Source organism: Leptodactylus fuscus, chromosome 5 (assembly GCF_031893055.1).
Source record: "Leptodactylus fuscus isolate aLepFus1 chromosome 5, aLepFus1.hap2, whole genome shotgun sequence".
NCBI lineage: Eukaryota > Metazoa > Chordata > Amphibia > Anura > Leptodactylidae > Leptodactylus > Leptodactylus fuscus.
In genome coordinates this window covers 35168368-35192295 of record NC_134269.1, presented here as the reverse complement: position 1 = coordinate 35192295, position 23928 = coordinate 35168368, and the positions used below count along the sequence as shown (strand labels likewise).

At 41.8% G+C, this 23928-nt stretch overlaps 1 protein-coding gene across 1 annotated transcript; it reads left to right on the top strand.

Moving 5' to 3' along the window:
* The first annotated feature begins 9773 nt into the window (after window positions 1-9773).
* STC1 (stanniocalcin 1) lies at window positions 9774-13165 on the top strand. The gene is made up of 4 exons (XM_075272882.1): window positions 9774-9903; window positions 11587-11729; window positions 12551-12762; window positions 12851-13165. Exons 1-4 carry the CDS (start codon window positions 9774-9776, stop codon window positions 13125-13127), a joined length of 762 nt encoding a protein of 253 aa, XP_075128983.1. The 3' UTR covers window positions 13128-13165.
* The last annotated feature ends 10763 nt before the right edge of the window (window positions 13166-23928 follow it).

Genomic DNA, 23928 nt, shown 5'->3' with positions numbered 1-23928 from the left:
ACTTTTCTAAGTGTCATTTCAAAACACACATTAAACCTGACAGCAGACGGGACATTATTATTCTATTCCGTCTACCTAAGTCCTAGGGCAGTCTGCATGGGGTCCTCTAAGTGACCGAATGATGTCAGGGCTGTGCATGTGCGGTCCTGGCCGAGGACCTGGCAAGGATTCGGATTTATTCATTAAAGGCCACTTAGACACTGGAACCACTAAGTCCAGGTCACCTCGGCCAATATGTAGAAAAAAGTTGAGTTTATTGACTTAGATTACAGACTAATGATGAGGATGTTCTTGGCGGCTTCTTGGTTTATTGAAAATAGGAACAGCTGGTTTGTGCCTGGTACATGAGAAACAAGTCCTACTAAGACTTTATATGGAAGATACAACTCTGTTGTATTATCCAGGGGCTGGACCTATATTCTGCAGGTACACTGCTCCTTCCTAAGGTGTATGTTCTTCTATACAGATACATACAAAATTCAGAAACTTCTCGGACTTCTTACTTTACTTATCTTCTACTGTTTCTAAGTTACCTACTTTACAATGGATATTCAAGCCCAATGGGGCAAACAGAGAATGAAATGGTATGATACTTTCCTAGCACAACGCCACCTTATTCTAGTGATCAATGGGCATCATCTTCATGGGCATGTAAAGAGGTGATTGGTAACCTCTTTAGCTTGGCCATAATAGAGATGGGCGAACTTCATGAATATTTGTGAGGTTCCATTCTCCAGTTCATTTCAGATTGTACTTGTTCATATAGAAGTGCTATTATTATATGTTAGGATATCCTCAGATCCCAGAGTATAATAAGTGGAGGTCAGGGGAGGAGAGGACAAATAACCTCACCTCTCCTAGCAGTGGCGTAACTAGGAATGGCGGGGCCCCTTGGCGAACCTTTGACATGGGCCCCCTCGACCGACGCCGAAGACCCTGACCAACCCCCACCGCATTCCTGCGCACACTATTATGCCCCATAGTTGCCCCTGCACACAGCATTATACACCATAGTGGCCCCTTCACTCAGTATTATGCCCCATAGTGGCCCCATCACCCAGTATTATGCCCCATAGTGGCCCCATCACCCAGTATTATGCCCCATAGTGGCCCCATCACCCAGTATTATGCCCCATAGTGGCCCCATCACCCAGTATTATGCCCCATTGTGGACACCCATGAACAATTATTATACTCTGGATCTTTTCAGACTCCAGAGTATAATAATCAGAGACCAGGAGGGGGATACAAACATAAACACTGTTACTTACCTATTCCTGCACTTCCCGCTGCTGACTATCTTCAATGACGTCAGGGACGTCATGTGATCGGTGGCCTGCGTCGCGACGCATAAGGACACAGGCCCTGGTCATGTCACGTCTGAGACGTCACACAAGTAGGCCCCGAAGCCTTCGCAGAGCGTGGAGAGGTAAGTAACACTGTTTGTTATGTTCAATTACCTCTCCCAGGCCTCCAATCATTATACTCGGGGGTCTGAAAAGACCCCTGAGTATAATAATGATGTTTGCAGGGCCCGCGGTGTCACTTACCAATCCCGTAACCAGTAATGGCCTATTAAAAAAAAAAAAACACGCAGCGGTAGTGGCTGCCGCCGGGCCCCCTAATGTCCCGGGCCCTGTGGCAGCTGCATCCGCTGCTCCCCTGGTAGTTACGCCACTGTCTTCTAGGCATCCTTGGGGCGCCTGGCGGTCACCCAGTGTCCTCTTCCGGCCTCCAGCTGCCATCTCACGCCCATGGTTACTGGTGATTTCATGAGGAGAGTGTCGATAGTGCTGAGTCTTAGCCTGTGATTGGTCTTCAGAAGTGACCTTGGGCAATGACATCACTGAGGGGCTGGAAGAGGCCTGAAGAGGACACTGGAATTACTGGACACCTAGGAGAGGTAAAGCAAGGTGAGAATAAGTGTTTGTTATTGTTACTTACCTCCTCTGAACCTGCACTTATTATACTCTAAGATCTGAGTTGAATCCAGATTATAACAGTGTTTCATGGGTGACAAATTCCAAAGGTTTTGTGTTGGGGTCAACCCGAAACTTTTGGAACTTCGTGTTGAATCCAATTCACTTGTCTCTAGGCCTACTGTACATGTAGGATTTTGTGTCCATGTAAAAAAAAAAACAAAAAAAAAAAAAACGGTTTCCAGGCGGAGAGACTGCATATGGACTCTGGCGGTCACCATTGAACATCCATTCAAATGAATGGGTTTTAGACCAGACCACCAGCTAGCTATCCCCTTTCCAGTTTCCCGGGGGTTTACAATGAAAACCCAGAGTTGGACAGCTGCAGTAGTGTGAACGCCACTTTAGCCACATGTCGAAGTTTTCTGGTATACAAAGTCAGGTTTTTCACGAAAAATTAGGACTTATGCCAGATAGCTGGTGTATACGATGCCTGAAATCTAAGGCAGCTATGAGCTGGTGTGGAATCCAGTGCCCTGCCAGAGGGTGTGCCTGATTTATTGGAAGGTGCACCCCTCCTCATATATCAGGCAAGCTCTACACCAGAGCAGGACATGTAAAGATGGGTGTTCATAAATCTCCCCCTATATGTCAAGTGCTGCGCTTTCCTTGCAGGTGCAAAGTGTAAAGCAGAAATGTAGTTGTCGGTGTTGTACTACAAGGTAAGGTATACAATAGGAAGGATCCAGTGGCTCCATGGTAGTCCCAAAATTTGCTTTATTGAATTCATATATAAAACACTGTCGGACTATCATGGCTCAATGCATAAAGAGAGGAGTTATGTTGGCATGTCCCACTAGTTGCGGCATGACACTTGGGTTATGCCAGGGTGAAGGCGTTCTGTATAACAGCAGCCTTTGCACCTTTTCAGGAGTCCATGGTGTTAGCAGAGGTGGTCCATTCGGTGGTCTCGTGGTTTGGTTCACACCATCCCAGAACACAGCAGTCCAATAAGCACTGTGTCTCCTTCATTGTTTAACATGCACGGCTGTGTACCTTTTGTTGTGTCAGTGCCTAGTATTGAAGCTTGGCCTCATTCATTTGAATGAGACTGAGCTCAGCCAATCAGGAAGCTTCAAAGCAGCAATAGAAACCCTGAAAGGAAAAGCCTGCAGAACCTTCGACGCCATCAGAAGACAACTGTACCACCTCAAACCACCGGTGAGGGTCTGGCTGAAGATATTTGACGCAGTCATTGCTCTGATCCTTCTTTATGGCAGCGAGGTTTGGGGCCCAGCGACCTACCCAGACCAGTCAAAGTGGGATTCCAGCCCAACAGAGAACTTCCACCTGGAGTTCTGCAAGTACCTGCTCCATGTCCATCGCAACACCTCCAACATGGCATGCAGGGCTGAGCTAGGCAGACTCCCCCTATGGCTCACCATACAGAAGAGGGCCATACGCCACCCCAAACACAGACAGACCCTGAGCCGGTACAGACTGAGCGCCCACAACCTGGCGACGGGGCGACACAGGCAGACGTACACGCCACGGGAGAACAGACTGTGTCGGCACTGTGACCAGGGGGCCCTAGAAGACGAGACCCACTTCCTGCTACACTGCACCAAATACTCAGCTGTGAGGGCCATCTACTACCAAAGACTCTCTGCCCACATCCCAGACTTCATATCTGCAGATGAGAAGAGGAAACTCTACATCCTACTGGGAGAAGAAGAGGCCACTGTGGAGATCGCTGCCCAATACGTGTCCAGCTGTCACCAAACAAGAGGAAGATGAGACTCCACGGACTGTTATACCCCAAACCACCCGCCCCACCCCACCTCCCCATATAGCGGTCACCAACTAAGAGGAAGATGAGACTCTACAGACTGTTATACCCCAAACCACCTGCCCCACCCCACCCCACCCACCCATATAGCAGTCACCAACTAAGAGGAAGATGAGACTCTAAGGACTGTTATACCCCAAACCACCTGCCCCACCCCACCCCACCTCCCTATATAGCGGTCACCAACTAAAAAGAAGTTGAGACTCCATGGACTGTTATACCCCAAATCAGTCATCACCTCCCCCCATACTCTCCCCCTCAACTCCAACCCCCCACCACTTTACTAGCTTTGGCAATGCCAAAAATCCATTCGGACGTGCCAATAAAGCCGATTTGATTTGATTTGATTTGAGCGCAGATTGCTATAGCACTGGGCACAACCATTACATATTGTACAGCGCTTTTCCTGTTAAAATTGGAAGAATAGGTTATTATTATTGATAAAATAAAAAGATCTGCCTTTTCAGACTGTCTCTCAAGTAGATGCACAAGCCTTGCAGAAATTCAGAGCTTATTTCCATTAAAAGAATAGGTCCATAATAAAGATATTGTACCCATGCCCAGTAATAGGCCACCCTCCCCTGTGCAGAAACATGTCATACATACCAGAATGAGCCTGATCTGGCCACATTTATTCTATGATATGTATCCTATATGTTCGTCCATAGTAAACGTGATTTAACATTGTTAGTTTTTTGGGTTTTTTTTGTGTCGTACAAGGTAGCTGCCGGGAAATCCAATATAACCTGTGTTAGGGATGGGGGATTCCTGGCACAGGAACCCCCTCCTTCCTCCTAAGGGCATAGGGGCATACATTTGACAAAGTGTTGCTGGAAATTGCACCCCTATAACACTCTGTAAATCACGGCTGTCATGTAGCTGAGTCACTCCTAGCAGATGGGGTGAACAAGCACAATACCTGCTATATACACGCATTATGTACCTAGCAGATATTAATCCCCAGATATATTGTAGTATTTGCAGCCTGAGTAACCTGCTGGCAGCTATGTCCTGATTCATGTCCTTGTATGAGAACTACAATAGTAACAGATTCATCACATGTTATGCATACAATGGTGCAACTAATGGGGGACAGATCATACAGGAAACCTAAAACCAGCAATTCAAGCATGAAATCCACTCATGTCTGTGATTCATCCAATTCTGCAATGTTATTGGCTGCAATCCTTGGTAAAATATATCATATTTATTTTTCCTTTGTTTCCTACCCATATTCCATATTATATTTATCCATATTCTGATGTGCAAAATTGGTGTTGACCTCCTCTGCAACAACATAAATATGGCTGACCTCTGCGGTTGAGCGGTTAATACCATGCAAATAATGAGGGTGGTCTCTGAAGACCAAAAGGGCATAATATATGATGACTTTTTCCAGGGGTGTAGCTAAAGCGAGGGAAAGTCACTATCAGACCGTATACCCAATAATACATAAACTATACCATTATTCTAAATAACACAGGGTAAAGAGGGGCCACAGATTTTGCATTGGGGCTCAGGAGCTTCAAGTTATGTCTCTGACTTTTCCTATTTTATCTGGTTTGCATGCCCAGATAGACTAATAGGTCTTTGGGCCATTGATGACATCATCACACAAGGGCAGTGACATCCCTGAAACAGAACCAGTCATCAGATCTTCCAAGCCCAGTGATAGGCACTGCCACCCTGAGCATTTTGGCGTTTTGTTTATCCAAATCCGTTCAGCCATTCCAAAGATATAAGCCTTTTTACTTTTGGTGTAGATTAAGTAGGCAGTAACACTGTAACACACAGTCTCCGCCCACAGAGAAGCCACCGCCCCGCCCACTTGGCTAGAATAACCTACTTTACATCAACACTAAATGGTTTTATAATTTCAGAATGGCTGAACGGATTTGGATAAGAAAAACACCAAAGTGCTCAGGGTGACAGCGCCTATTGGGTGATGTATGTCACTGGATTTTTAGGCCTAGTGACAAGTCCTCATTAAAGGCTTATCCAGCCTATAAAAACTGACGGCCTATCCTTAGTGGCAGAAAGTGATGGCTTCAGTTCACTCATTTCATTCCTTCAGATGTCCCCTATTGTCTACTCCTGATATAGGGGGGTCCATTGTCTCCCACAGTTGGCTGGCCCATGGACATTGCTCCATGACCATTCAGTCCACTTCTATTTTCATCCACCTCTTATTCTTTCCTACTCTACATATTTATCTTGTATTAGCACATTTTGTTTCCCTGAACTAATATGGACGCAAAGCCTCATTGAAGAGGCAATCTATAAGTATTATCAGAAACCAATAAAGGTAATGGATGTCATATCAGCATCCAGGGAAGGAAACCAGCCGCTCATGGAACGTTCCTATTCTTATCCATTCGTAATAAGAACATTGGATTAAAAGTGTCACCTATCCACATCGCTGACGCAGGGGTGGGAGGCACAGAGTTAATATGTTTTCAGCTCCCATAGGTTCCACTCCATTAAACAGGAAGTGTAAAATACTACATTGAATATTAGTAGGAAATTGTCCTCAGGCCAGGATGAGAGAGTGTCTACAAACAGCCACAAGGTCAAGAGTCAGCCATAAGATTAGATGTTTATCAGGGGCAGGAGTGAATGAAGAATGGGGCACTGGGGTCATTATTGTATATGAAATAGACACGCTCAGTCGCAAACTGTAACACCCTGGGGGCCACGGTTGGGCTAAAATAAAAAAAGTTATCCATTTTCCCAGGTCCTGCATTCGGACACCTTCAACATATAAGGAGCTTAGAAGTGATTTTTGTTGGTGGAAGACTCCCTATAAAGATAAGATATTGGTAACCTATTCTTTGGACTGGTCATCAATATGATATCAGTGGGGTTAGATACCTGATACCCCCATCCGTCAGCTAAACTCTGCATAGTATACCGAGTATAAAGCAGCCAGCTCTGTACACTGTGTAGTGGCCATGCTGTATTATTGCATCTTCACCCTCTGGAAAGGGAATTTGGATCTGGATTTCAACTAACTGGAATAATTACTATTATTTTGTACCGTAATAGATGATGCCAAGTAAATTTGCACTGAACCCACCAATGCGTTAAAATGGTCTTGCCATCACTCACAATAATATACTATTTGGGGGAGTTCACACGGAGTAACGTGTCACGTGATGTGGCACGTATACGGCGTGTGAGACTTTGCGTGCCGTATACACTCCCATTGATTTCAATGGGAGTTAGTCTCGTATACGCCGCGTTATTTTGCGGTCGCAAAATCACGGCCGCAAAATAACGCGGTGTATACGATCCAGGCTCCCATTGAAATCAATGGGAGCTTTTACGGCGCTCAAAATCACACACATCGTATACGTGCCAGGTCACGTGGCAGGTTACTCCGTGTGAATGGACCCTACGGGTTGAATCTGATGAAGTGTCTTTTAACCCCTTAACACTCTGTGCCATATTATCATGTCATGCTGAGCGTATAGCTAACACTCAGCGCCATAATAGTACGGCGCTGTAATGCCGTGTGCTGTGGAGTCAACATTACTTCCAGCTGTCTGCTGTGTTACACAACAGAGGGCCGGGACCGGCCGCCAAAGTGATCACCGTAAATAAAGTATTCCACAATTTGCAAATTAACATATTTTGGTCACTTTGCTTTCCCAAAAAAATAACAATTAAAGTGATCAGAATGTCATATAAACCAAACATTGGCACCAATAGAAAGTACAACTTGTCCCACAAATAAAGAGCCCTGATGTATCTCTGTCAACAGTACAGTAAAAAAGTTATAGGCATCAGAATATGGTGACCCCATCATTCATTTTCAAAAAGTGATTTTTATTTATAAAAGAGGCAAAATGTAATAAAACCAATATAAATACGGTATCTCCGTAATCGTAATGACCCGCCGGACAAAGCTGCCATCTCATTTATGATCCAAATGCAAAAAATTCTGATAGAATTGTGTGATATTTCACATGGACCACTAAAAACGTAGATTAACATAGATAAATTATTATCGAAACACTGTACGTACACCAAAAATGGTACAAAATTAAAGTACGACTCGTCATGCAAAAAATAAGCCCTCACCTAGCAATTTCCACAGTAAAAAGTTATGAATTTTGGAAGACATAAGAAAAAAGTCACCTTAAATGGGTATTCCCACGTCGTATACTCACCAGTCTTCACTGCTGTAAAATCTTCTTTCTTCCTGGTTTCTTGCGTCATTTGGTGGGCAGGGTTTCACATGCAACCTGCTGTTTAGCTCCGCCCCCAAATAAGTGTGTAGCTCCGCCCACCACACCACATAGTGTGATCCTATTTGGCGGCTGAAGGGCCTGTGATGTCATCAGAGGTCCTCAAAAAACACTATATGCACAATATTGGACTATGAAGTATAAGCAGCAGCAACTCCATTCTGTGTTACATACAGAGACTGCCTGTCTCTGCCATAATGAACACAATTGTATTAGCTAGCCTGATAACTGGGAGAACAGAAGACGAGTTCAGAAATGAAAGCAGCTCCTCTCCCCTATCTGAGATCAGGAAGCTAGGTCAGGTGGTGCAGACACAGGAATAGCTAGATACACAGGCTCGCTCCCGTGCACTTAGCCCCTCCTCCCTCCCCCTGAGAGCAGCAGATACATCACTTGACTTTTGAGCAGATAAGTCAGGGCTGTGTCCACAATGAATTGAATAAAGTAATATAGTGGACAAACAAAGCAGTTTTGCTGAAGCAATGTATTTAGGAAAATTCTTACATCCAAATTAACAAGCAGTATAGATAGGATCCTTGTGATGGGACAACCCCTTTAAGGGGTTAACACTAAATGCGTTATTCTGTAAACTAGGTTTTAGTGTGTTATCAATGGACCTGTTTCCTGCTCTAATCACCAGCTAGTATCCAACTTTCCATGGATAGGACTACTAAAGGGTGCGGAGATCCATCCACTATGTATAGCCTGACAAGAAGTGGTGGCATCCAGCAGATGAGCAGAGGGAGTAATATTCCATGTATGGCTTGTCTCCTTCCTCGGATGCTGAGATCTGATTGGCCGCCCATTATTTTTATTGGTTTCTGGTAATACTTATTGATTATAATCTTTTTGTGGAAATGCCTTCATTGATCCTTTGCTTCCATTTTACACCAGGGAAACAAAGATTGATAAAACCAGATAAAGACATAGATATACTGTATTTCCTACAGGAGTCCTGGGTTCGAATCTGACCAAGGACAACATCTGCAAGGAGTTTGTATGCTCTCCCCGTGTTTACCTGGATTTCCTCCGGGTACTCTGGCTTACTCCCACACTCCAAAGACATACTGATAGGGAATGAAGCCTGTGAGCCCTATATGGGACAATATTACAATATGTGTAAAGCGCTGCAGAATATGTTGGCGCTATACAAGTAAGGGCTCGTTCACATCTGCGCCCGGGTTTCCGTTATGCAGGTTTCCGTTGAGAACGGAGACCCAAACACAAGTGTAAACCTAGCATAAGGAAAATAAAGATAGACTGAGCTGTTATTGAACGCCCATGAGCCCGCCAACTGTGAAGGGCAATGGACCCCCGTAAACAAGACAATGGGGGACAGCAGCAAAGCCCTTACTAGTAATGTGTTGCTGACAGAGCCACGCATGTTCATCGGCTAAATGTCACCATTATTAGACAGGCCATTTGTTCATTTCTAAAAAAAATGTCTTGTCTGATAGAGCTTTTGGCTGATCTGCAGGGCACCGACTAGCACCAAAAACTGAGGCAGACCCCCGTCCTCCACTGAAACACTCTCTATGCCAGGAAGGTGACTTACTCAATCAGGTGGTCATCATTTCCCGGAAAACTTACGGTGGGGGTCTCAGATACATTTTAATGAATGGGTTTGTGCTGGGATTGGTGGCTGGTCGGAGACTGCGGATTGGTTGCTGATGCTTGGTGTAGATAAGTGTAGGGTATAAAATGTGGCAGACCTGACCCACCAGCCAGAAAGGGTCTGAGCTGTCAGAGTGGAGAATGAATTTCAAGAGCAACCTCCTCCTCCTCCTCCTCCCGCTGCTGGTCAGTGTGTGCTCAGCCTATGATGAGGAAGAGCTCGGCGACTCAGTGCTAGCCAGGAAGAGCAGAGGAGCATCCCAGAACTCAGGTAAGGAGAGTGGCAACAAGTGCATGCATCTGTACATGGGTGAAGCTGAGCTGAATTTGGCATTTAACTCTTTAGAGTTGTGTATTCTTCACATTATGCAGTCCTTGTAAAATCAATGGTTGTACTTCCTAATATCATGATGAACTATAATACAGGACTCAACAAACTCAGCTCTGCTATATCTGACCAATCTTAGATTACATACATATAACAATGTATCACTGTGACTGTAATAGTAATGTGTTACTAATATATAATATCATACCTTGGATTTTTGTAGAGAATTAAAATTAAACATTTTTGCAAATATGAAAAACAAAAATTTCCAGGTTTTAAAGATCTTTTTCTAACCATCTTAGTGGTGATAGTCTTTTGTCTTGGTCGTTTGTAATGGGCCATGGGCATGAATGCAGGAACTTTCTATGGTTTGGGACTTGTCAGAAACCCAGCCATGATTTACAAAAACGCAGGGACACTAAATGTATAAGAGATAATCTGGCCATTATAAGGAAATAAATAAAGGCACACAAAGCCTGGTTACTGACAAATCTGTACTCAATGCAAACAACTTGCAGAAGATGTAGTACAAAGATGCATGTCAGCTGTATGTGTGCTTACATGTGAATGTCGGGGTTTATACTCCTAAATAATCCCTTCCCATGGTCTGTCACTTGTCACAAACCCAGCCATGATGTGATGGGGTTATCTTCTCATGTAGTGTCCCTGCCTGATAGCTCAATAAGGGTGTCTGACAGGTGCCAAACCATAGAAAATTCCTGGATTCATTGTCACATCCATTCCCAACTGATCAAGACAATAGACTGTCAGCACTGAGATGGTTAGAGGAAATCTGTAAACTCTGCAAAATATTGAAACTTTTTGATAATTTAAAATAGATTTTTTTAATCTTTAAATCTCAAAATCAATATTTCTGCTTGCTGTCATAAGAACTTTCTTTGTTTACTCAAATGGATAGGGATCGGACCTGGACATGTGATGATCAAAGATGTGACTTATAGCAAGCTGTGCACCTTTAAGACAATCAGGATTTAGTTGTGGCTCCTTAGCAGGCATCCATCTATGTATATCAGTCTCAGCTTAACGCTGTAGCTAATACAGTTTCTGCTCAGGAAATCTTATTCTGTTGTGGACCCTCAATGAACAGTCATTTTCATACCTAGCCCGGACGGAGGTCTGGACTCCTTCTAGGGTTCCTTAGAATTTTATGTTTGGGGACGTTGTCTTGATAGACAATAATTCTCCTCCATGTTGAAGTTCCCTTTCAGTCTCCAGCAGGTTTTCCTCTTTGTATTTTGCACTCTACATTGGCAAGTCTTCCAGGATCTTTAGCAGATAGAGCCCATAGAGCTGGATGCTACCACAACTTTGCTTAAAGGGGTTGTCCATGATTTAGGTTTTTATGGTCTATTTTTAGGATAGCCCATAAATATCTTATCATGGAGGATCGTCATCCAATCCCCAGCCCTATCAGCTGTACAGGGCCACTTCCGATGCCTGTACTATACAGGACACAGGACCAGAGGCAGATGGCTCCATGCCCTGTATAGGGTGCAGAAACAGCAGCTCAGCTCCCATTGGTGAATACTTTTACTAAACACTAAAGTCTTCTATATTAAGATTTTCCTTCACTAACAATATAAATTATAATGTTTCCCTATGTAGTGGAAGTTATTCGCTGCCTGAATGGAGCATTGACCGTGGGTTGTGGAGCCTTCGCCTGTCTGGAGAACGCAACCTGTGACACTGACGGCCTGTATGACATCTGCAAGTCCTTCTTGTTCAATGCAGCTAAATTTGACACCCAGGTACAGACATCTTTACATACACATGAATGTTTGCCTCTTGGCTAATATACATTGTATGTCCCATATTGTACTAATTATTATTATTATTATTATTATTATTATTATTATTTATTTTATTTATTTATTTATTTATTTTTTTAGCATTTATTTGTCCATTTTATAGTAGAATATTCCTGATTTTAAAACTAAAGCTTGTCAAAGTGTTAGATAAAGTATTGAACATCCAATATCAGGCTGGTTTCAAGGTAGAAGCGACTTAGCATTTTTTGCAAACCCAGAAATCCCATTACACTGAACCAGACTTAGGTCTTCTTAGGAGTCTACATTGTACTTTAAGGCCTGGTTCACATCTGAGTTCGGTATTCCATTCGGGGAGTCTGCATGGGGACCCTCTGACAGAATACTGAACACATTGACAAGCGGTGAGCAATGAGACCACATGGACCCCATAGACTATAATGTGGTCCGTGTGTTTTCCGCATGGTGATCCACAAGAATCATGCGGAGAGGAAAGTAATTCTTGAAGTACTTTTCTCTCCGCATGATCCGTGCGGACTCCATGCGGAAAACACATGGACATGGATCCCATTATAGTCCATGGGGTCCATGTGGTTTCATTGCTCACCGCTTTTTAATGCGCTCGGTATTCCCCAAGCGGACTCCCCGAATGGAATACTGTATGCAGATGTGAACCAGGCCTTAGCTGAGAGCAGGACTATCTATTAGAGATAATTGAACCGGTTCCTAAGAAACCTGATTTGTTACAAATTTTCCAAAAATTTCCAGGTCTTGTATACTATGTTGTCACTTTTTCCTCTTAGGGCAAGGTGTTCGTGAAGGAAAGCCTTAAGTGCATAGTTAGTGGTATAACCTCAAAGGTCTTCCTGGCTATCAGAAGATGTTCCAATCTTCAACGAATGATCGCTGAGGTACAAGAGGACTGTTACTCTAAGCTTGAGATCTGCAGTATCGCCCGACACAACCTGGAGGCAATCACCGAAGTTGTGAATCTACCACAGCAGTTTTCCAATAGGTGAGCCCCTTAGCTCCTGCACTTAGCTCTACCGTCTGTGACACACTCATTGATGTTAGTCTTATAAATGGCGCCTCCTCTCTTCCAGATACTATAACAAACTCTTGAGTAGTCTCCTGGAATGTGATGACCGGACAGTCACGGCTGTGAGGAACAACCTGATGGATCAGCTTGGACCTAACCTAGCCAGTCTGTTTAAAACCCTTCAAGGTGACAAGTGCTCCCAAGCCCAACCCAAAGTAGACTTTAACCGCAAGAGAAATGTTGACCCACAGAAACTTCGAGTGTATCTCCGTAGTTTCAGAACTGAAGATCTTGGATCTCTTTCTTCTACCCAAGACTTTTCAGAAGATGTTGAGCAATGACAAAGCTTTGGGGATAAGCATAACCTTGACCATAAATGTGTTAGACATCACTCTAGTAGAATGCTCTTCAGTTCCTTTGTTGAGTTGCCTAATGATAAGCTTTCCTCAACTTTCTGAGTAAATATATTGGATGATGGACCTTCTATGGTAGAGAATGTTAATGTATTTATTGGAGATTTTGTCCTAAAATAGCCCTGATAATGGGAATATCATGCAGGTCTGCTAATATCAATTTGCTACATAAAATGTTATCCAAAATCTCATAGATTGCATAGATCTCTGTGTCATCTTCTTCTAGGTAGACATGCTGTTAATCTGAACCTCAGCTGACTGATGGCACATTTATTGTGTACCAGGCACTGATATGTTCATTTGGTTATGGCTGTGCCTAATATTACAGCTCAGCCCCATTCAAGTGAGCTGCAGTATCCATGAAGCTGGACCTGGTATACAATGAAGGGAAAGCAGAGCTTACAGGAGAATTCCTGACCTCTCCATCAGCTTGTTTGGGGTCCAGGAGTCGGATCCTCACTAAACTGATAAGTCATTAGTATTCAAGTCCTAGAAAATCCTATTAACAATGCATTATCTAACATGAACACTTCCCACCTGTAATAGTCACTATTGGTAACTTTCTTTTAGAAAAATCACTCTCACCCTTAAGCAGAAGCTTTAGAACATCACCTATAATGGTACATAAAATTGTAACTTCAAAGGCAGCTTCACAAATCTTATATATTATGTATTTTTTCTAATTCTTGGAATCTCGTGATCTGGTCTATCCATGCATGGTCAGATTGTGAGATCTGACTTAGAGAGAAGATGTTGTAACATCAGTCAAGTGGTCCAATTCATTCTACAATGTCTATCACAATCCAAAAAACCCATCCAGACCTAGAGTTTAGGGATTGTCTCCCTTCACCCTTGGGTGGATTTTGGGGTGCATTCCTACTTTGGATGGTGACACTTGTATTACCATCATTTCACAAGTAAATCTGCAGGCAGGTTGGTTACTGCTGTTGTCGTAGTCGTCCATCTGTCAGGAAACAGTGGCTTATATCATCGTAACATTGTAATTGTGTCTGTTTCTTTATTGTCTCTTGATTTCTAAGGATATTTCTTCAAGTCTCAATAAATATATCGAATATCATAAGTTGTGTTATCCATGGCTAATAGTATAGAAGCCGAGTTTATATAACTAAAAGTGAGTGTGATTATCGCTTTAAGGGATTGTCTAGAGAATCCATGTTCATATATCCTATTACAGTATTTAGAAGTAATAGAGGTGTTCTCCATTAAGAGAAGTGAATGAAGGAGGAGGTGCAGGACCTGCACAGTGCTGGGTCAGGTGCGGTCATGTGCAAGAGGAACATTCACAGCTGTGCTTCACTATTGCTGCAGCTCCTTCAGTCCCATATATATATATATATATATATATATATATATATATATATATATATATGTGTGTGTGTGTGTGTGTGTGTGTGTACAAGACACATCTATACATATTTGATGATGCTTGAGCTAAATAAGAGCTTTCATACCAGTACAGGTCACAACTTCTCTATGTATGTCCTTCATGGGTTGCATGTGTCCAGGATCTATTTCCTAGAGACAGTTATAGAGCAAATTCTCCTCTACTTACTGTACTCACCACCTCAGGGAAACTGTATAGATAGAGTCTGCAGAGGAGAGAACTGCCAAATCTAAGTGATACAATGGCTAGAAATATTGTTACCCTTCATGTACACACAGCGGCATCTTATCTGAAAAGTACAATGAAATGAGAGGTATGCTTTTATATGTCTCCTGTAGTAGCACTACAAGAACCATGCACACTTCTTACAAGTTTTCCCCACGGATCGCAGCTCATTGCTAGAATTATTGAAGGGGGGGATGAACCTCTAACATTTAGGGATTGTGAAAACAGGGTAACCTCTTTATAGAACAGGTTAAATATATAGTAAGCATCACTAGATAGATAGATAGATAGATAGATAGATAGATAGATAGATAGATAATAGATAGAAATTAGATAGATAGATAGATAGATAGATAGATGATCGATAGATAGATAGATAGATAGATAGATAGATAGATAGATAGGAGATAGATAGATAGATAGATAGATAGATAGATAGATAGATAGGAGATAGATAGATAGATAGATAGATAGATAGGAGAGAGATAGATAGATAGGAGAGAGAGAGATAGATAGATAGATAGATAGATAGATAGATAGATAGATAGATAGTAGATAGATAGATAGATAGATAGATAGATAGATAGATAGATAGATAGATATTGTGTCAGCCCTATATTCAGATTTAGTACCCGGTAAACATTATATTTCCGCAGTTTCCTTTGGGTATGGTTTGGGCAGGGAGGAGAATGTTCCTCTCTTCTCCTGAATGAGTAAGATCTGTGTTCTTGGGCTCCGCTGTTTTCTTGGACAGTTCTCAGTGGAAAGATTGTTCACAATTGTTTGCAGAACTGGAAAATGCTGTAGGGGAGAGGTCTGAACACTTTCCAGCTCAAATGATATCCAGACTGAATTTACAATAGCCAGTGAGTGTTGCCCGGGATGCTGGGACACCTGCTGCGCCTGTGCCGACGGCTAGCAGACTGCCACATATAAAGGTATATAGTAAGTGGTTACTGACCAGTAGTCTGCAGTGCAGTATTATGTGTCCCATATAATAAATCACATTTCATAGCATTCACTGCCACCCCGACATGTAACTTGGAGCTCCTGCGTCCCAATGCAAAAACTGCAACAGCACCTCTAACTACTATGTGCTGAATATAATACTGGTGTCTTCTTATATTGTGGAGAGGCCTTTGGCCCCCCAGGCTTTGGGGCCCAGTAGCAATTGCTACCTCTGCACCCCTTTTAGCTATGCCCCTGCTGCCACCATTATGTGTAAATGGCTATCAGTCCCTGGGGGCCAGTGGAATATACAGTACTATGCAAAATACTTAGTGATAACCTCCATTGATCCAGTTGGACACTGTACTCCTGTTGTTATGATATATGGCTGCTGGCCCTATGATGGCTATTATAGGATATACATTCTAGCACGCTCTACAAATTGTTCCAGACAAGAGCGGCTCTTGGCACCTTATTATGGAGAAATCTTCCATTTCCATGATTCACTCAGGCGATACTGGAGCCAAATCTGTGACCTTTAAGTATGTGGTTGGGGAAAACAGGCCATGAACAAATAAGAAGAAGGAAATTCCCATTCAGTAAAATTGATATCATCCAAGGTAATAAATTTGGAGGATCCCACCATCAATAAGAATCTTTGGTCTAGTGTCAACCATGAATGGACCAGGTAGTTTACCCCAATGGTATAAAAATAAAATGACCGAAAAATGTGGTTGGGCTTCAGTCCTAAATGTTAAGCTTTCCAGCCACAAAGAAGGTGCAGACACCTTGTGATCACAGTCTTAACAGAATCCCAATATGAGGGCAAAATCATAGTTGTGGTCAATGGTGGCTGGTGGTGGTCACTCTTAAAGGGAACCTGTCAGCATGATGCAGCCACTAAAACCATCATCATTACCTGACAGGGTATTGAACCGCCTATCCCATTATGTAAATTAGGTTTTTGATGCCATATGACCTCCCTTTCCAGTAATGGACCTTCCTATCCCCTGTGACGTCACTATTATGGCCTAATGATCGTGGAAGTGCAACCGCGACTGGGCCTGGAGGGGTACATGGCCCAGGGCAAGATGGAAATGGCCACAGAGGAAGCCTTGTTCCCCGACTGCTATACATATTGTTAATGGAAGAGGCCTGACTAGGCCCCTTTGCATTAAATGCCAGCCCAGGGGAGCTATATAAAAAAAAAAAAAAAAACACTTATACTTACCTGTCCTGGGCTAAACATTTGCTTCAGGGCTCTTCTTGTGGTAGATGTTAAATCCTAATGGGCCTTTGATGGGGGCATGTGAGCATATAATACTGTGTGGGGCCCATAAGACTTTAGTTATGCCACTGCCTAAGGCAATCCTGTGTAGGTGACGCATGAGTCAGGCTCAGTACTGTATACACTCACTGCGCATGCGCCGGGGGCTCTGCTGAGGCCAAGCATGGTCACAAAACCTCCAATGATAAGAACTTATACCTAGCTTCAATGCTGAGCTTACATGACACATACAAGGGATATCCTTGGACTGTAGAGCTGGCGTCACATGAGCTAAGGGAGGTCCATCACATTGTAGCCGATGAGACGGAGCCTGGAAAGCTCTCCAAATCCTTCAAAAAGTTCTTTAAAAACCCAATATACATATGGGATAAAAATGTTGTTATAACTCTATGACAAAGGTCCAGGACCCGCTCGTATGCCAGATTGAAACTAGTGTAAATTCCCATTATAACACTGAAAACTGGCATGCGGTATAATAAATATGTCAGATCATCCTGGACCACCCCAGGACACCCAACACCGCACCCTACTTTACCCACAATCCTAAAATTTAACAAGTAAGGGTCAGTTCGGTGGTTATGGCGCACCAAAATATCATCCCTCTGCCAGAAAACTAGCATAGAGGGATTGGTAAATTCTTCCAAAAATTTAACTTTTGGTACAACCCTATTAAGGCCATAAATGAGAGTAAATATATATATTGTATATCTTTGTATACTAGTTCATAATTCATAGACAAAGTTTTTCCAAGGCCCCTTTAATGTCAGTGCAGAATACACATACTGTACATTTTCAATCTATTGACTTGTAGTTTATAGCTGCAGTATTTATGTTCTGCCACTAGATGGTGCCACATCCCTTGACTTCTAAAATGTGAGCTATGTGCAGTATACATGTATCCTTCAGTAGACATACATGGGGGTGCAGAGATTTGTCCTAATATGTAATAATTTTTATTATATTGCATTGTATTACTGTTATATTTATTATATATACAGTCACAGTTCATATCGCACAATTTGATCATAGTCCACCAGCCATTCATACTGGTCTCGACACTAAACAGCATCTAACCAGAGACTTGACTATATACAGACTCTACGGTAAAGGGGCCATGGTATTAGTGAGCAGCTACCGTTATAATGTCACTATAGTGATTACTATGGGAGCACTGCGGCGCTATTACAGTTGCACTGCGGCACCCAGAAAATCCGCTCCATAAACTGGTCCCTGTTCCCAGTCTCCATGGCACATATCTATGTCAGTATATTGTGATGTATAACTACCCCCCTTCCAGTAGAGGGCAGCAGAGTCCACATAAATCACGCGCCTTACTGCGGCATTGTGAGCAGTATTACTAGGTATGCAGCGGGGAGGGTAGAGGATGGCCCGCTGTCACACATCATACACACCTATAACCTCCTGTCTGTCTTATCTGTGAAGAATAGGCTTTGTGGAGAATGTGGACAATGACAGGGAATGTGCGGTGATTTGTCATTGTCACAAGGAGTTTTGCCCAGACCTAGCGCTGCCACTATATTGAGAGGTGAACTTCATCACACAGCCGTGTCCCCTTAGCTGTATCACACCGACTAGAAATACAGTCAACTAAAATAAGGGATGTAAGAGAATACACTGTGTGAACGTACCCTTAAAGTAACCGAGCTAGCTTTAATACCCAGCTTTCCAAGACTCTTGAAAGGTAGTTTCCAGGAATGTCACAAATTTTGGGCCAAATTTGACTTGTCCGGGGCTAGAAGGAGCAAGGACTTATTAAATCTCCATGGTCAGTCCCATGGAGCTGTGGCAGGGCTGAAAGGGAACCTGTCAGGATGATTTGGGACACTAAACTACCTACGGGTCCAGGGTTTTAGTGTCCCAGATCAACCTGTTGTAAGCCACCCGTGTCCACACTGAAGATAAAAAAGCTTTATACTCAATTTACTCTTGGAGCTGGTGCCGAACCGATCAACTACTATGGCCACTGGAAACCACTTGAATAAGAGCTCCGGCTGTATACTTCTGGTGGCCACATCAGCTGATCAGTTCGTAGTTTGGATGTGGGTTATATTCAGATCTTGGACAACTCCTTTAAGTCTGATATCTTAATATCAATTTTTATGACACAGAGATCCAAATTCTCTTTATATAAATTCTTGTAGCCTGCAGTCACCACTAGAGGGAGCTCACTCCTGTAATGTCATAGAATTCACATTATCATCTCGGCCTGCTGGCGGGACAATGTGCTTATCCTTCTACATATACTACACATAAATACTGTGAGCTCCTGCCTTATAACTGTATGACAAGAGCTGTATAACCATCAGCAGGAGCTGTGATAGGAGGAGGTTGTGGAAAACCTGCGTGTTACAGTCCATACATTTTCCTAAGTTCTGGTGTGACTTTTGGATAGTACAGAAAGCCATGTCAATCCCGGCAAGTCACAATGGGACCACATGTCTGAGGCAGTATCAGACAGTCTATAAAGATATATCAGGAAATGAATCTGTACAAAATATTGGACTTCTATAAAATGAATTATGTTTCAAGCTGTACATTCCCTTTAAGTCCTATGTCATTATATGGTGACTATATATGATTTTACAGTTGGGTTCCATGCGATGGTCCTGAGTCTCCTCCCATGTGTCGTGTGAGTGAGGAGAGATTGGGTAAATACGGCTTACCTTCTAACCCTTAAAAGTCAATATTTCCCTTGTTAAGTCTTTTGTAAGGTGGATTGGAAATATGTATATTTGTTTGTACACTTGCAGTGTGAAAGTCCATTTATCTCAGCTCATGACCGTGAATGTGAAGAGCTCCATTGACTTCTCACTCCTTTATGGCATTGTGCAATATTACTGTTAATGTAAGGAATGTACGATGGCCTATTGCTTTAAGAAGTGTCACCATTAACGTATAACATATCTATCATGGCGGTTTATCCCCTGTACATCCCCGTGACACAAAGTCAATACAAGAATTGTGCTAAACCTCTTCAACATTCATTCAGAAAGATGTCAATCTGTGGAGGGGTCAACATTTCTAGTAATGGGGCTGGGGCTGAATTTCCACTTAAGTAGAAGTTCAACAAAGGTCAACCTGGGAGAATACATTAAGGAACGGTATCAATAGTAATTGTAGGTTTAGACATTAATAATCATAAGGAGATAAAAACTGCAGGTTACTCTTCCTTTATGTTAGAGAATCCCATGAAAATAAGCTGATCACAGATTGTCCTGCTTTGGAACCTAAAAGCAAGTGTTTAATTTGTCTACAGCACCTCCGGAGGGAAAATGAGGAATTGCATGGCACTAATTGAAATTGGTTGGTTCTTTATGTAATGCACTAATCTGTTGGGTCTTTCAAAGAAACATCCAGTCTGTTCTCCACTTCATCTAATGGGCAGAGGTTCTGTATAAGGAATTCACCATTAGTAACTCAGACTACCATCATAGGGTATTTTCCTTTTATTTTGTATCTGATAGTAGACTACAGAATCCTATTTGAGAATTTCTGGTATTTCACTCTATTTTTTCAATTAATACCAAACCAGAACCCTCCAGTGATCAACTATCACCGGGGAAGTTGTAACAGATCATGTCTCCCCCTGTAGGGTAAACATGGTATTACATGGTTACCATGTAAAACAATAATAGGCCATATCCACTGTAGGGGTTGTCTAGAGTCTTGAGCAGATGATGTCTATGAGGACTTAAAGAAAGAGGTTATCTTCATGAGACGTTATTAAGGACCTCCAGAAACATAGAAGGGGATTCTATGGAGGCTATGGAGGTCTCTGCCCCTGAAAGTGGTGATGGTGGATTCATTGTACAAAGTTCAAAGAGGGCCTGGATGCCTTTCTTGAAGAGAACAATATTACGGGTTATGGGTTCTAGATTTTAAGGACACGTTGATCCAGGGTTTTATACTGACTGCCAGATTTGGAGTCGGGAAGGATTTTTTTCCCCTGAAATAGGGCAATTGGCATGAGCCTCATGGGGTCTTTTTGCCTTCCTCTGGATCAACACTGTAGGGATTGTAGGGTTATAGGTTGGACTTGATGGACTGATGTCTTCATCCAACCTCATCTACTATGTAACTATGATGACTTTTCTGTGCGCACGTGACCTCGACATTAGGTCTGTATAGTAGATTCACCCACAGCAGTTTTTTTTGGAAAGTCAGTAGATTTGGGGGCAGTTTTTGATGCAGTTTTTTTGAGCCAGAGACAAAGTGGATTTAAAGGAAAGAGGAAATACAGGGATGTAGAAGTATATGAAGGACTGTGGGTGTATGCACACATTTTTTTGCATTTTTATTGGTGCTGTTTTAATGGTAAATAAAAGCTGCATCCAGATGTTACAGATCGGGCTCTATTCACATCATATTTTTTTACATCCGTTTAGCAGATCTGTTTAATTGATGCAAAAAATGGAGACAGATGGATACAAAGGAACGGCCATCCATTTACATAGTGGTCAATGGTAAAAAAAAAAAAGAAAAAAAAAAGTGATTGTGCCTGCCCAAAAATATTGATCTCCATGTAAAGAGATGGCCGCTTGTTTATATCCATTTCTCTAAATTTTTTATATCTGTTAAATGGATCTGCTAAAAGGTTGTAAAAATGTGATCTGTATGGAGCCTGGACTCATGAAAAAGGGTTAAAATGGCCTAAAAAATGTCCATTTTTCGCAGCCATTTGCACCCAAGGAGTGGCCTTTATATGGACTTATACATTTGAGTGTATCGAGGATTTGGTGAAAATGGACAAAAATAGGACTTATTACATTTTTGACAGTCCATCACATGTCTGATAGAAACGGCCTTCACACAGCCGATATTGACTGTCATGTGAATATAGGGTTAAGTTATTTTTGGCACATGTTTTGTTCCCATTTCCCATTGTACAAGGTGCAGAACCTGTCAGATATTATCCAAAACTACTCAGCTCTTATGTGGAAACCAATTTTTTAGAAAATGCAACAATAATCTACATGTATATAGTAACAATACACGACTACCACACAAAAATATAGTAAAACATAAGTTTTATTAATAACTACTAAAATAGTAGAACAACATTGCACATATAAAAAACGTAATACAAAATACAAACATAGAATATGGGGGGTAGAAAGGACTACAAGTACCAACTTGCCAACAACGTGGGTAAGAAATGGATGGCCAATGATACAGTTATATAGATATAAAGAATGGTCTTAGTTATTATATAAATATATATAGCATTTCATGCTAGGTGTAGAAAACACCTTACCACCATCATCAGTATGCTAAACCCAAGATCCATACTACATCCAAAAATGTTGTACCAATAAAGTATTGCCACCATACATACCAACAATGGAACGCCCGACGCGCGTTTCATCTGCAAGCAGCAGGCTTCGTCAGGGGACAACTACCAGACATAGAATGCCGTCTTAAATACTGACAAATTCATTAAGTAAACTCACCACAGGTTCATATCGCCGCCAATACATGATTATTACGTAGGAGAAAGACTGATGTCATATAAAATGGCAGCGGAGAAGGCCACCGCACATGCGCCACTCCCCCACTACGGAAGCCCAAGCCACACAAATTGTGCAGGGTAAAAAACGGCATCCTATCAAGGTAGTCATAATAAAGACTACCGCGCATGCGCAACGCTCCCGCTACAGAAGCTCCAGCTGTATCAGAATAATAGACATAATAGACATAATGTCCATTATAGCGCATGCGTAAATCTCACATACGCGATACACTGCAACCACATATATATATTTTCCCCGTAAAAAGGTGTGATAGTATCCGATGAAATCGGACCTAATGCCTATTACTGCACATGTCTAAAATCTGAAACAACGATAACTTTATAAACACCACCTACACTGCTGACATATAAAGTGCTGCTGGTAACCCACCGCTATCTGAACATAGCCCAAGATAACTATTGTGCGACAAAAAGACATATCACATACAATAATGAAGGTGTATGCATACCTAGGAATATTAAAAGGGACATATCATATGAAGAGAACAAAAAACATCTATATTAAAAGATATATATATACCAATATAAGGTGCATCAAACGTATCAAATAAACAAATGACATATAATATCATATACTGTGAAGAATAATATATTGAATGACATCAATTGAATATTATGCATAAAAATAAAAAGTGAAAAATAAAAAAGTGCTCAGTGCGCAGTGCTTCAAAAACTTGATGGTGCAATATGAAAAATAAAATTATTAGGAGAGACATGATACATCTCATTAGTGTCAAGTTCATCATCAAAGAATTCTGCTCCATTCAAATTTTTTCACCAACAATTGTAGAAGGATTTTTCCGAATTTCCAAAAATTCCCATTTCATAATAACATAGCCATCTACCAAATTGTCAAGTATATCGACGAATAACCTTGTAAAGAAAAAATAAATAAATAAAAAAATCTACATGTAGTAACAGTATGGATAGAACCTAAAGGAGCTTCATACGCTGAAGCTCACACTGGAACTGAAACAATATTATCGAGTGATTTTTATTTTCAGAAAGGTGAACTGAGTAATGATTCTATAATATTATTATCAGCAATGAGAAATATTTGTAAGTGCTGCTATTATTATTATTATTATTATTATTTATTTTACTTACTTATATAGCGCCATCATATTCTGCAGCGCTTTACAGACATTGTCAGTCACTGTCCCCTATATTATTATCATTATTATCATCATCATATTATTACCACTATTATTTATACCATCACTGTTGCTGTTATTATTATCAGCAATATTATTATTATCATTAGTATTATCATGATCAGCATTTTCACTTTGAATATCTTCATCATGATTAT

What these genes read in the sequence shown, in the direction of transcription:
- STC1 (XM_075272882.1), top strand. Translation starts at nt 9,774, where the DNA reads ATGAATTTCAAGAGCAACCTCCTCCTCCTCCTCCTCCCGCTGCTGGTC. An exon ending in AGGAGCATCCCAGAACTCAG is followed by an intron (nt 9,904 to 11,586) that starts GTAAGGAGAGTG and finishes TTCCCTATGTAG; the next exon opens with TGGAAGTTATTCGCTGCCTG. An exon ending in CAGCTAAATTTGACACCCAG is followed by an intron (nt 11,730 to 12,550) that starts GTACAGACATCT and finishes TTTTCCTCTTAG; the next exon opens with GGCAAGGTGTTCGTGAAGGA.